At 56.2% G+C, this 13,676-nt stretch overlaps 1 protein-coding gene across 2 annotated transcripts in view; it reads right to left on the reverse strand.

The window, feature by feature from the left end:
* Positions 1-4,283: 4,283 nt before the first annotated feature.
* Positions 4,284-13,676, reverse strand: part of EDAR (ectodysplasin A receptor) — a 52,503-nt gene continuing 43,110 nt past the window's right edge. For both annotated transcript variants that reach the window (XM_043917965.1, XM_043917964.1), the window contains 7 exons: positions 11,860-11,946; positions 10,510-10,638; positions 10,355-10,429; positions 10,170-10,242; positions 9,322-9,481; positions 7,839-7,899; positions 4,284-6,516 (listed from right to left, as the gene is read on the reverse strand). In XM_043917965.1, the coding sequence (XP_043773900.1) occupies positions 6,194-6,516; positions 7,839-7,899; positions 9,322-9,481; positions 10,170-10,242; positions 10,355-10,429; positions 10,510-10,638; positions 11,860-11,946 (908 nt within the window). In that variant the 3' untranslated portion in view covers positions 4,284-6,193. The remainder of the gene's footprint in view (positions 6,517-7,838; positions 7,900-9,321; positions 9,482-10,169; positions 10,243-10,354; positions 10,430-10,509; positions 10,639-11,859; positions 11,947-13,676) is intronic.

A 13,676-nucleotide genomic window follows, 5' to 3' on the forward strand; every position in this document is an offset into this window, starting at 1 on the left:
TTTAGGATAAAAAAGGTTTTTAAAATATAAATAAATTCTCTATTGCTCTACGCTGATAAATTTGAAAATCTGGATGAAATGGACTATTTTCTAGAAAAAGACAAACTCAGAATTGTCTCAAGAAATCGTCAGTAGAAAATGATTTAAGTCTTTTGTAAGTGTGAAAATTTTTTAAATGACATTAATTTCAGGTGTTTTGTAGGCGAATTGTGTAAACATTTCAAAGAGGAAATATTTTAAACTAATTAAACTGGCCCAGAAGGTAGAAAAAAACATTCTAATTCATTTCACACAGCATGAGCCCAGCACCAAAAATTGTCCAAAAAGTATGTTTCAAAAATTTCAAAGAAATAAGAACAACACCAACTGTATGTTACAGGAACATTAATCCATTACCAGCTGGGGAAGCATGCATTCTAGAAATATCAGATTAGCTTTGTGGTAAAAAATACATATTTTATTATATTTGCCAAGCAAAGATAGAAAACCATACACTCAATAAATGCCTAAAATATAATTCAACTTACATTCCTGATAAAGCTATAATATGTTTAAAGGGCTATGAAATCAGTGAGTACTATGAGACACTGGATATGTGCCTATCAAAGTTGGGACTGAAACAGCCCACCCACCCATCCTGTGACACACGGCCGGTGTTTCAGGAAGCATAACTGGGGAGGGAGGTGCGGGTGACGGGCCCACCTGGGGGCTGTGGGGTTCTTTTAGAGGCTCAGCAGGGTGCCCGGTTGCAAGATAGTCACACACATTGAGAGTTTCTACATACTCCCGCAATCACTAACTAGAAATTAATGTTTCACTTCAGTGTTAGTAATAAGTTAACGGTTTACATGGCAAACTTTTATGGAACAGGAATCACATACCAAGGAAGGTTCAGAACCTGATGAGGAACTGCCCAGGCTTGGCCAGAGGGACATGGAGGAAAACCCGATGAAACAGACCCTGAGTTTCCCAGTGGGGCTCTGCTGTGTTGGGGCCTCGTCTCCCGAAGTACTTCACATGCTTCAGCCAAAACTAATCCCAATCTGAATTCCCTTTAGAACATGGGGAAGTCATCCTAACTCATCTGGACTAATAAACAGGCAGGATTAGAGAAGGAAGCTTCTCCTGTTTGTCAGCACTCAGCCGAGTTCTTATCTGTTCTGTTGTTTGATCCTCATCAGACCCTCACGCTGGGTCTTGTCCTTGTTGACCTCTCTCAGGCTGGAAGAGACACAGCCCAGCACCCGGCCACAGCTGCTCACAAGGTGACCCTCCAAGAGGGGAGGGCGAGCTTGCAATGCTGGGGGTCAACCCGGATCTGGTTGGGGCTCACATCTGCTCCTCCAGCCTCTCCACACCTGCTGGAATAAGGAGTAAGTAGAGAGTTTGATTCCAGTGGGAGGGACTGACTCCATCCTGCAGGTTGCCATGCAGCTAAGAATGTCGGGGACACGTACACACCCCCAGCTGGTGGCTATGTACAAGACCCCTGGAGCCAGAACTGACAGGTGGGTCACGAAGGCCTGGGGCCCAGGGCCCTGACCTGGAGGGCAGAGAAGAGGGGCCGTCAGGCTGGTGGGTTAAACATGACCTGTGCAGAACTGGGACCTCTGAAGGCAACACAGGTGGTGAGGCCATCTACAGGGTGCTTCCCAGGTGGCTCAGTGGTATAGAAGCAACTGCCAACGTGAGGACGCAGTTTGATCCCTGGCTGGGGAAGATCCCCTGGAGGAGGAAGGGCAACCCACTCCAGTATTCTTGCCTCCGCTACCCTCCCGTGGACAGAGGAGCCTGCCAGGCCACAGTCCGTGGGGTCCCAAAGAGTCTGACATGACTTAGTGACTAAACAAGTCTTCAGAGGGCATGTGGGACCCTGCCTCAGTGACACTGGACTGTTGAAGAGAGCAGCTGAGATACCAAAGTGGAATATAAGCCATGTTAGCTGGGTTCAAAGAAACAAGATGGCTAGAGGTACTATGAAGAGACAAGAGACTAACAAAATGGACTGTAAAGTTTTCAAAAAGTAACTTACAGAAATGAAAATGTTAACTGTTGAAATCAGACAACAGATAAGATTAAAAGGAGAATTGGTCATAGTAATTACGCAGAATGCCTGTAGGAAAGCAAGAAAAACCTAGAAGACTCTCACGTGGAGGGTGAAGCATGAAGGGATCTAACACACGTGTAAACGTGCTCCAGCAGGAGAAAGTGCCGCAGAGAGATCTGAGAAAACCATGGCTGGGGGTAAAATGAGGAGGATGAAAACACAACTCTCCAGTTCAAGAAGCGAAATGAACTGGAAGCAAGACAGGTGCAAAGAGATCGCTCCTTAGAAACATCAAACTGGAAGAAACGGAAGGACACCAAAGACCAGCAGACGCTTACATGCAGCCAAGAGAGAAGACAGGTCAGTTGAAAGGGCAGCACAGGTGGGTGACTCCCCGCAGCCATCTGCCAGGCGTCCTTATCATCACCCTTCCCAGGACATTTCAGACAAACCAAACACTTACCACCACCAAGCTCCACCTAAACCTCTAAAGGACATACTTCAGGAGGAAGCAGAATGGTTTCAGAAAGTCTAAAAGGCAAGATGAAATAACGAAGAAAATGATAAACAAGTGAGTGAGACTCGACTCTGAAGAGCCGTGTTCAATGTGGCTAAAACACTTTCCCATGAGGGTGCACGTCTAAGGGCTGTTGCGGTATGGGGAACACAAGGTGATGCAGAAAGAAAACAACTCCTGTTTCTACTTTTAATGTCCTGCTGCCGTTTGAAAGTATTTTTGTTCACGTTTAAAATTTTACACATATGTAAATGCACAGGGAGCATGTGTAGAAACACACAGGTGTGCCCCCTCCATGGTCTGACCTTCAGTGACTCCACAACTGAGATGAGGGTGGGTGACCCTTTGTGTCCCACTTCCCAGTCCCTCGTCTAAAGCAGTGAGCTTTCGGTCTGGGCTGCACATTGCAGTCACCAGGGTGGGCTTTAAAGAGTCCTTTCCCTCCCCACTGCCACCGAGTCTGAATTAACTGCCCTGGGGAGCCCTGGAGGGTGTGGAAGTGCCTCTGGTCCTTCTAAGTGTTACTGCTTCCCCGCCAGGATGCTGGTGAGGCTGGTGTGTGTGGACGACCCGCCAGGATGCTGGTGAGGCTGGTGTGTGTGGACGACCCACCAGGATGCTGGTGAAGCTGGTGTGTCTGGATGGCCCTGTCAGCCTCTTGGCTGTGGAAACAGCAGGTGGGCTGGAAATTGCTGTGACCCTGAACACAGCCCTTCTGAGTCAAAGTTTATTCATCTAGAAGGTGAGCCTGTGCTGACAGCTTCTGGGTTGCCGTGTTCAGGTTCGGGACACAGGGTGTGTGTGTCGTGACCACACAAGAGGTTGTGTTTGAATATGGGGGCGAGAGTCATGGTGACCCTGCACAGGACTCTTGAGGAGATTCCAGGTGGGAGGACCCTGGGCAGCAGAAAGGATGGCAGGCAGGTGGCCGCCCCAGGCATCTGCTGGCCATGCTCAGGCCCTGCGATCTCAGGATACCAGGGAGCCAGCCAGGGCTGTCTTCTTGCTGGTGGCCCCGAGGCACAGGTCCTGTCGTGTAGGAATTCTCAAAAGCTGTGTTTGTCCCTCTGCTCTTTACCTGCTGTCACTGCCGCCCCGCCATGGACCCTCGGCTGTGTCATCACAAAACTCCCTGAGCCCCTTCGGTCCTCGTGTGGTCCCCCACCCTTGTGGTGTCCACAGGCGCCTCCTCTGTCCCCTTCTCAGGCCTCCTCCTCCTCCTGTCCCCCTGTCTCTCTATAGCTGGTCTTCCATGAGTTAGGCCTTCCCTGATGGCTCAGACAGTAAAGAATTCAATCCCTGGGTCATGAAGATCCCCTAGAGAAGGGAACTAGAGAATACTCCAGTATTCTTGCCTGGAGAATTCATGGACAGAGGAGCCTGGCAGGCTACAGTCCATGGAGTTGCAAAGAGTCATACATGACTGAGTGACTTTCACTTCCCCAAGTTAGGGAAGAGCTGGGCAGCCTGGCTGGATGGTGATCACTGGAGCGGCAGTGTCCGCCCGGGCTCCTGCTCCAACCCCTTGGCTCCCACTACAGGCAGGCAGCCCTTGTCCGGGGGGAACAAAGCCAGCTGGGACCCCCGCTGGCCTCAGCTGGGACTCCCATAGCACATCACACACAGGTGACAGCCAGGAGCAGAGCCACAGACCTGCCTACCCACACCGCCCGCCCCCACCACCTCCCCCAGCCGATCCCTGGGAGCCGGGGGTCTTCTTGTTATTAGTTTATTGAAATTGTAAAACATAATAAGTTATATAAACAGACCTAGACACAAACATTAACAATGAAGGTTCCACTGGCCAGGGCCCACAGCTCTGGCCGGGGTATTTTCTGAGTGTGTTTATTTCAGCAGGAACAGTGGCTGTGGCCACACGGGGCAGCAGGGGGAGCCCAGCTTTGCTCAGTGAGAGTCCTTGTAGACTCAATGGTCTGAACCTGTCACGTAGGCTCAAGCCCTCCAGAGTGACCCCTGCCTGGGTCTGTCTCCAGGTGAGCAGATGACGAAGGATTGAGTCACTGTCAGGACGAACTCCCTGCACACGGTGGGTTGAGCCCCCGAGACAGGCCTGGCACCCCTGGCCCTGTGGCCGCCTGCTCTGCCTCCTCTGATGTCAGCAGCCTCAGAGAAGGTGGCTTCAGCAGCAGCAGCATCACAGAGCCGGGATTGTGCCAAGGGGCCACGGGGACGGAGGGTAACCAGGCTGTGTGTGTGTGTGCCCTGCGGGGGCGCAGCAGGCCGACACCACAAACAACAATGGTGTTAAATGGCCGGCATGTTCTGCGTTCAGGGGTGGGAGGCTGTGTGTTGCCCTCCGCATACACCTCGTTTCCTCCCCAGAAGCATTTGTCAGTCATGGGACTTGTCATTTCATAAAAGTATAAGCCAGAGACTGGTTTCAATTTAGGAATAACCAGGGTCAGGTCTGTCCCTGGGGGCTGAGCAGAGAATTCACAGTTAACCACCCTCAACCTGCATGATCACCCCTGGTTCCTGGCTCTGGCCACAGCAGATGTCCTCAGGGAATTTGCCAGAACAAGGCTGTTAAGCCCCTCTCTCAGTGTCTGCCAGACACTTGAAGTTACAGTGAGAACTCAGTTCTGTTTTCATTCCCATTTCCCCGGACAGTTCACAGTGCACTCACATCTGTGGAAGGCCTGGCATGGTCTCCAGACCCCTTCAGGTCTACTTGCCCCAACTTTACTTTCTCTGACTTAGAATCACAGAATAACTTCTTATTTGCAGAAGAGAAACAAACTGAGCCCTGGGAGAGGAAGAAATCAGCCCCTTTTAGCACAAGCAGACCAGGTCCCCATGGCTACAGACCCCACGTTCCCTGAGGGGCTTGGGAGGCCCACAAGGCACATCCCTGTCCAAGACCCTCTGGAGCCTGAGGATTCCATGTTTCCCTTTCCAAGCAGAGCCAATCACTCATTTCTGTTTGAAGCAAATGACTTGTGTCCCTGAGCACTACTGCCCCAGAGGGTCCAGTCCGCTTGAGAAGGAAAGCAGAGGCAGTTCAGGGACCCCGGTCCTGAGGCTGGACTTGTGCGGCACTGAGTGAAGCCAGGAGGCTGCCCTTGATTGGACATCCGTGGGGGGCAGGCATCCTGCAGGCAGAAGGGCCGCGGGGACAGTGAGCCCAGGGTCCCGCAGGCGGTGCAGACCCACACTGAGCCTGGAGCAGGAGGACGTGGTGCCTCTGCAGCCTTTCCCCAACCTCAGAGCTGCGTTCTTCATGGGGTGCCCCCCACCCCCGGAGAAGCAGCTCCCCCAAGCTGTGCCCCCATTCCCACACCCCCTTGGGCTGTGTGCCGCCTTCCAGAAAAGTACGTCTCCTGGGGTGGTGCATTCCCCACAGGACAGACAGGCTCCATTATGTCCTCCAGGCACCGCTGGTGCACGCCGGGCGGTGCCGAGCGCGTCCATGGAGGAGCAAGTGGGGTTGGGCCAGATAAATGCACACAGACCCATTGTGCCTGGTGAGGCCAGCGCAACCTCATGTCCACACGGATCTTCTATCTGGTTAGACTGGGAGACAGGCCTGTGTCCTCCTGTTCCTCGGACCAGCGAGGTACCCCTGGTGTGCAGAGGAGACAGCCTGGCCTTGGGGACTGCGGCCCTGCTCAGGATGCGGGGGGCGGCGGGGCAGCGGGCGGCGGGACCCCCGCCCACTCCAGGATGTCTGCACAGAGGGACTCTACGGCGTCCAGCCGCTCAATCTGCACCAGCTTGGTGAGCAGCTCGGGGATGCTGTAGCCGGCCGTACTGATGCGGTCGAACAGCTGCAGCCCGTCCGTCATGCCACCGATCTCGTCCCGCTTGAGCCCAAAGCTCTCGGCCAGGTGGCGCCACGTCTTCACCACCGCCTTCTCCGAGTTGTACGTGGCACTGAGCATCCGGCTGGTCTTCTCCAAGCAGTCGAAAGGCAGCTCTGTGGGGCTGAGGCCTGAGGGACAAAGGGCCACGTCAGACGTCAGCAGAAGCGTGACACCCTAGAACAGGATTTCTAGAACCTTTTTTAAAATCGTAAAATATAACACAAATGCAGAAAACCACACAGAATGCATGCCTCAGGCGAACAACTCCTGGGACACTGCCAGCCACACTCAAAGCCTGTTTATTCCCCTGACCCTGGCAGCTCCATTGGACGTGGCCAGCCTATTCAGGTGACCCTCCCAGTATCAGGTCCCTTTAGGGGACCAAGGTCATTCTTAAAAGGTGCTCCGAGGACAGTCCTGCCTGGGTCACCTAAGCCAGTGCCCTAGCGGTACTTGGACCCCGCTATATGTTAGACTCAACCAGGAAGTGTTTCACTCCACGCTCTCCCCTCTTCCTCCTGCTAAGTACAGCTGACAACCCACCAGCACAGGTGGAATGCTCTCCTCCCAAGAAGAAAACAGACAGTATCTGCCTTCATATAGCAAAATGCCATAGGACAACCCTGGTGCCACTCCCTCTAATGCCAGCAAAGTGGGATGGGAGCCTAAGTCAACCCCCGGAGGCCAGGCAGGGACCCTGGCTTCCTCCTCATCCGGCAGCTGGTCACAGGCCTCCCCGCCACCACGGTGTTGGTAGAGACCACTCGGAGGAGAGGATGTCTACCCACACCCCTGCACAGGTTGGACTCAAAGATCCACAGCCGCCTGGGGGTGACGGGGGCACCCCTCCTCAGCCCAGGCGTGTCAGAGGAAACCAGCCACACAGAGGGTGCAGATGAGACCCCGAGTCTCAGAGAGTCATGTGAAACTGTTCTGGTTTCAACAGAGTCACTCATCACACCAAGAACCAGGAAGACCTCAAATGCATGAAAAAAGACCATCAGTAAATGCCGACAAAGATAACAGAGATGTTAGGTTATCTGACAAGGACTGTAAAGAAGTCGTGATCAAAGTGCTTCAACATGTAATTACAAACATACTTGAAACAAATGAAAAAAAAAAAACCTTAACAAAAAGAAAATGTAAAGGAGAACCAAATGGAAATGTTGGAACTGAAAAAGGTAACAATCGAGATTAAAGCTCAGCTGACGAGCTCCACGGCAAAATGAAGAGGGATGAGTTAGTGAGCTGGACGGCAGAACAGACATCACCCACCTGAACAGCAGAGAGAAACTGAAACACACGTCCCCCCACACCTCCATTGGCCTGCCCTCCCCCCACCGCCCCCACTCTGATGAGCAACTTGGGAGGGGGTTCTTCTCAGCCTCTCCTGGGGCGCCCAGGGTGCTGGAGGGTCCCTGTGGAGTCAGGGCCCCACACCTCCCCTTACCTTCCACTACACCACACACACTGGCATACACGTCCAGTATCTTCTTCCTTCGACTCTGAATCTGTGAAAAAAGTTAGTGAAAGTTGCTCAGTCATGTTCAACTCTTTGTGGCTCCATTGACTGTAGCCCGTCAGGCTCCTCTGTCCATGGCCAGAATACTGGAGTGGGTTGCCATGCCTTCCTCCAGGGGAGCTTCCCATCCCAGGGATTGAATCCAGGTCTCCTGCTTTGCATGCGGATTCTTTACCATCTAAGCCACCGGCGAAGCCCAAGAATACTGGAGTGGGTAGCCTATCCCTTCTCCAGCAGATCTTTCCAACCCAGGAATTGAACCAGGGTCTCCTGCATTGCAGGCAGATTCTTTACCAACTGAACTACCAGGGAAGCCCAGGAAAAGCTAAGAGAGTATGAATTTTCAGAAAGGGGGTGTCAGCAGCACAGGCCCATGTCTTCCATCTCCATGTCAGCGGGGCCCCTTCCTGATTCTGTGTCAGAAATGCTGAGCCACATCCTTGCCAGAACGTCTGTCACATTCACAGAAGAAAGCCCTCCCTGGGGTCACCCGGCTGAGCACCCTCAGTGTCCACGGGGCTTCTCCGCTCCACTGGACATTCAGACTCACAGACAACCAGAGGCCACATCCGGCCTCACTGGCTTCAGTCTCTCCAGAAGCACGGACCCTCCGGCCCAGCTCAGCAGGGGGTGGGGGTGGGGTTTCCGCAGGCACAGAGCAATGCAGTGCTCTCCCTGTGGGGGTGGGGTTTCCGCAGGCACAGAGCAATGCAGTGCTCTCCCTGCAGGGCGGGCGGCTGGGGGCCTGGGGTGGGGGAAGGGGGGGCAGGTGCACAAGGCCCCTTGGAGTCACCCTCTTTGGACAACTTCACAGCCCCCACCCCCAGCGGTCAGTGAACTGGGCACCAGGGCACATTGCTGTCAAGACCTGACCACTGCAATTCCAACTGGGCACCTTCACTGTGAGCAGTGATGCCAGGAGCAGAGGTAACAGGCCCAGGTGGGGACAGTGACCCCCTGTGGTGCATCTTGGCCCCCACGCGGTGCACGCCCAGCCTCTGGGCAGCAGGCGCGTGTGTGTGTGTGTGTGTGTGTGTGTGTGTGTGTGTGTGCGCGCGCGCGTGTGTGCGTGTGCGTGCGTGTGTGCGTGCGTGCATGCGCGCGCGTGCGTGCGTGCGTGCGCGCGCATGCATGCATGTGCCCACATGAGCGTCTTGTCTGGTTGGACCTATTCAAGTACATTTACAAGGGATTCTGCTGTCCTGTGCTGTTCCCAGCAATTTAACCTTTTTTCTCTTGGCTATTTCTTCATTTCTTCTCCAAGCTGTATGACAAAAAAACTAACTTCCCTGTCTTCAGTCTCAGATTCTGAACCTGTCTTCTGCTGGGGCCCAAGGGAGAAACCCCCAGAGCTGGCAGAGCGCATTCAGTGGAAGGCGGCGTTTGTGGAAGAGTCGGGCGCGGGCCTTACCCCAGCCGCCCGGGTGGCAGTGGCTGACTTGTCCCTAGCCAGGTGGACCAGCGACAGCAGGCACAGCTCCGGGGGGCCCTGCCCATCTGGGGCCGGCTCCTCGTCGCTGTCCAGGCTCCGGTTCAGCAGCTGCTCCTTCTCTGATGAGGCGTCGTTCTCGCTGCAGGGACAGGACCACAGTTATGGGCTCCGTGCCAGCCAGCCTGGCCCGCTGCCCCAGGGGTGGGGACCGTGGGCGCCAAGACCTGTCCCTGCTTTCCCTAGAGGCTCGGGCACAGACTGCAAGGTGGAGAGATGCCGCTGTGCGGGCCCAAATCTGCACCGAACAGACGGGCTTCCAGCAGCACCAGGTCTGGCAGACGCCCAGAGTGACGGGGACGCCCTTTGAGGAGGAGCGGGGTTCAGGATGCAGGCGCCCAGAGGGACGGGGACTCCCTTTGGGGAGGAGGGGGCCTTCGGGATACCCCACTGGAGGTGGGCTCCAGTCACGCCCTGTCCCTCGCCTGGGGCCATGGCCCTAGTCATGCCCCCAAAATCATTCCACACAGATGATAAACAACTTTATAGGCACTCCACTCGCTTCCTGTGGTTTGGCTGAAGACTTATTTAAGAACAAAGGACCGTATGTGCTGGTGACTGGCTGACAGAGACCAAGCCCCACCCAGTGCCCCCTGGAGGCCGAGACACGTAGCCAACAGCCAGCGGTTTCAGGTCCCAGGGGAGAGCAGGCAGGCGCTGAGAACCCTGGACCACTGCCCCCACCCTGTGGCCCCCACAGGCCCAGCTCCCCTTCCTGCTCAGACCCCAGAGACCACCCCCGCTTTGGCCGGGCTGCCTTCCTGACTCACCTCTTAGCCGATTTGGCTGGAGCCGCCGTGAGCTTCTCGAATTCATCCTTCTCGGAGAAAATCACCACGTTGTCTGTGGGGGTGGGAGGGGGAGGGGGCGTCAGGGCCCGGCCTCCTTAGGGGTGGGAGGGGGACATGCTCCAGCCCCCCACCTCCTACTGTGGGCTCCAGGGGCTGCTGCCCACCTTGGGCCTCTTTCTTCTCCTCTTCCTCGCTCACGGGGGCTTCTGGGCTCTTCACGGGGGCGCTGGGGCAGCAGGCTGAGGGGACAGGGGGCATGAGTGGCCGGCTGACGTCAGGGGGAGGGGGCTGGTGAGGGGTGTGGGGGGCAGGGCCGTACCTGGGGCAGACGGCCTGGCCTTCAGGATGTAGAACATGATGATGAGGACGATGGCGACAGCCATGGTGAAGATGGTGGACATGGCAATTACCAGGGCGGTGGCCAGGTGTCCTTGGCCCGAGAGCTCTGCTGTGGTCAGGAGAGAAGGCCACGCCTCAGGGATCAGGCCCCCGTGCCCCGCGAGGCGGTGGCCCGGTGAGCAGTGGCCCTGGAATTCAAAACGCTGGCTTCGCCTGAGCATCGAGCCCTATACACCTCCTCTGGCCGTCACATCGGGACCACCAGTCCAGCCCCGTGCTGGTCAGCAGTGGCAGATACCGAGGTTGCTCCCAGGGTGTTTGCCATCAGTTCTGTTTCTTTGGGGACCCAGCAGGTGGACCGGAGGGAGGGGGGCCCACGAGCTAAACTGTCCTGAAGATAGTTTAGTCCAAGACTTTCCCCCACAAAGTCCAGGTAGAAGCATCACCTCCAAGGGCAGGCTCTTGGGTTGGTTCCAGCATCTCATGCGGCCTTGGGCTCTGTGTGATCAGGGCCCACCAGCTGAGACCGCCCCTTGCTTCCCCGGCTCAGCAGCCTGCCCGCATCTCCCCAGGAAGGGAGACGTGTCCTGATGCTCTGAGGGAACTGAGCAGGATCCAGCCCCCCACCCAGATGGGAGGGACCCCATCCAGGTGTCTGGACCTTGAGGAAGTCTCCCCACTTTGAGTAGGCAGTGGGCACATGTCCCCCCCTGTTGGGGTGTGTCTGGAAGCAGGTCTGAGTGTGCCTGCTGTCTTCCCCTCGTCTGTGGGGTGCCCCCTCTGTCCTGGAAGAAGTGAGTCTAGAACCTCAGTGGAGGCCCTGCCCTGATGCTCCACGTGGATGCGGGCAGGGGTCCAGCTGGCGGGCTGTGCCCTGGGACTCTGAAGGTGCCTGAGCCAGAGACCTGGGCCCGAAGGTGCTTTCAAGCCGGGTGGAGTGGGAGCAGTGCGAGGGAGGGCCCAATACCCAGTTTTTCTTCGAGAAAAAGTGAGGCCAGGGCCCTGCGGCCCCACCCCTGAGGACTTAGGGCTGAGTGAAATGTGAGGTCAGCAGGTTTACTTAAAGCCAGCAAGGCTCATCTGAGTCAGGCCCGAAGCCCTGGGGGCTGACCTCCCTCTGGCCCCCACCTTGCGTGCCCGGATCACCAACGTGGCCCCTGTGACCCCACCATCCGTGGAGGGACCGGTCCCCTCTCACAGAGAAATCACTAACTCCCAGCGTGGTTGTCACGTGAGGGACGTGAGGGAGGTGGGAGTTCCCATCCTGCTAGTCGCCTGTCTCCCCTCACCCCCATCTCCTGCTGGGGCCGGTACCTGCGCCCCCCCTTACCTTTGTGGGCGAGCTGGGGCGGGGACAGGGTGCTGCTGCCAGGCGTGCGGGGGAAGTTGGCGGAAACACCTGAGGCGGCTCCCACACCTGCAGGGACAGTGGTGACCGATCGTGGGTCCCTCAAGAGACCCCCATCGCCTCAGCCTCAGAGACGGAGCACGGGCTGCAGGGGGAGCCCCGGCCCCAGGGATCCAGAGTCCTCGTGAGGAAGATCCTCATGAGGAAAGGGCTGGGCCAGGGGCACCTTCATCCCCGAGAGCCCCTAACCTCTCCGGGTCCTTGCTCCTTACACTGAACACATGGGGTCACACCTGCTCGGTCCAAGATTCAGACTTGGTCCCCATGAGCAGGTGAGGGCAGGTGCACACGTGAGTTTGGGGGGACACCAGAGCGGTTCCTTCCATTGATCAAACAGGGATGGACTGTTAATACTTTTAATACACACTCATGATAAAACATACGGAAAACATCAGAACATGAGTGAAGCAAAAGGTTCACCCACAGCCTTGAGGTTTAGAGTTGACATTTTGATGCATTTTTCTCCAGGATTTTCCTTTGACAAGTTTCTAAAACAGTTGTGACCAAACGGTGTTAGAACAGAGATGAGGTTTCCTTCCCTTTAACCGTGATTCATAAACTCGGCTCCATCGTAAGAGGTGTCTCCCAGCAAGGATGACTCGGAATCTGGTTCTGTGGTCAGTTGAGCCACAGGCAGGCTGTCCTATCAAGTCGCCCGACGGTGGGCCTTTCTTAGGCAGGATTTGAGGTTTGGGGTTAGTAGAGAGGATCTCATTTTGTTTACTATCCATGGGGTTGTGAAGAGTCGTACATGACTGAAGTGACCTAGCGCACACACACACAAGAAGGGACTTGTTCTCATGTTTCCTCCTGTCTTGCTTTTCTCTCTGGGTCTGGGGACATTCATGCCACGGGCTTGCCTGAGTGGGGACAGTGAGCCCCACGTCCAAGGCTGGCCCTCCCTGCCTTGTGGGACCTGGACCTGGACAGTGCCCCGTGGGGCCTCTGGGGAGAGCAAATTTCTACATCACAGCTCCAGGGATGGTGGCGGGGGGACTCCCAGCTGAATCGTCCACACGTCTGTCCATGTCCAGCAAGCAGACCGGGAACTGACCTTCTCGCCTTTTAAAGTCAGCAGGAAACTACAGATACCAGAGGGCGGAGGCCAGGAAGGATGGCAGGCTGGGACTGCCCCCAAGTGACCGTGCTTCTGTTAGTTATAAAATGAACCCTGCCTGGAGAGCATTGAGGGGGTAGGGCGGGGCATGGTCTGGCAGATGCTCCCCCACACCAGGATGGCCTTGCTGAGGGTGGGGGCACACAGTCCCCCCAGCCACGCTCCCCCCACCAGGGTGGCCTTGCTCATCCTTGGAATGCTGCCAGCTGGTCTGATGTCCAGACCAGAGGTGTTTTGGCTGGAGATTTCAGCTCCTACAGCCCAGCCCCTTCACCCTCTGAGCTCCTGGCCTTTGCCCTTTGCCCTCCATCACTGTCGGGGCTGCCCCCAGCTCTCCACACACAGCGGGGAGGCCCATTCCCCACGCCGCCTGCCTGCGGAGGGCAGGCCTTTGGGTGAGTCTCAGCACTCCTGACAAGAGGGCGGGGCTGAGGGCACGGGGGCCATGGCGGCCCTTCACATCCCCGGAGCCTGGGGCGCGGACCTGCCAGGACCGCCCGGAGCCCGTGTAAGGGCTGCAGTGAGGGGACAGCTGGTGGCAGGGGCGGTGTGGGGAGGGACACCGGGCAGTCTTTCCTCCTCTCCTGGGCTCCCAGTGTGTCCAGAGCCCAGAAGGACCTCC

Source organism: Cervus elaphus, chromosome 11, assembly GCF_910594005.1.
Source record: "Cervus elaphus chromosome 11, mCerEla1.1, whole genome shotgun sequence".
NCBI classification, from domain to species: Eukaryota; Metazoa; Chordata; class Mammalia; order Artiodactyla; family Cervidae; genus Cervus; species Cervus elaphus.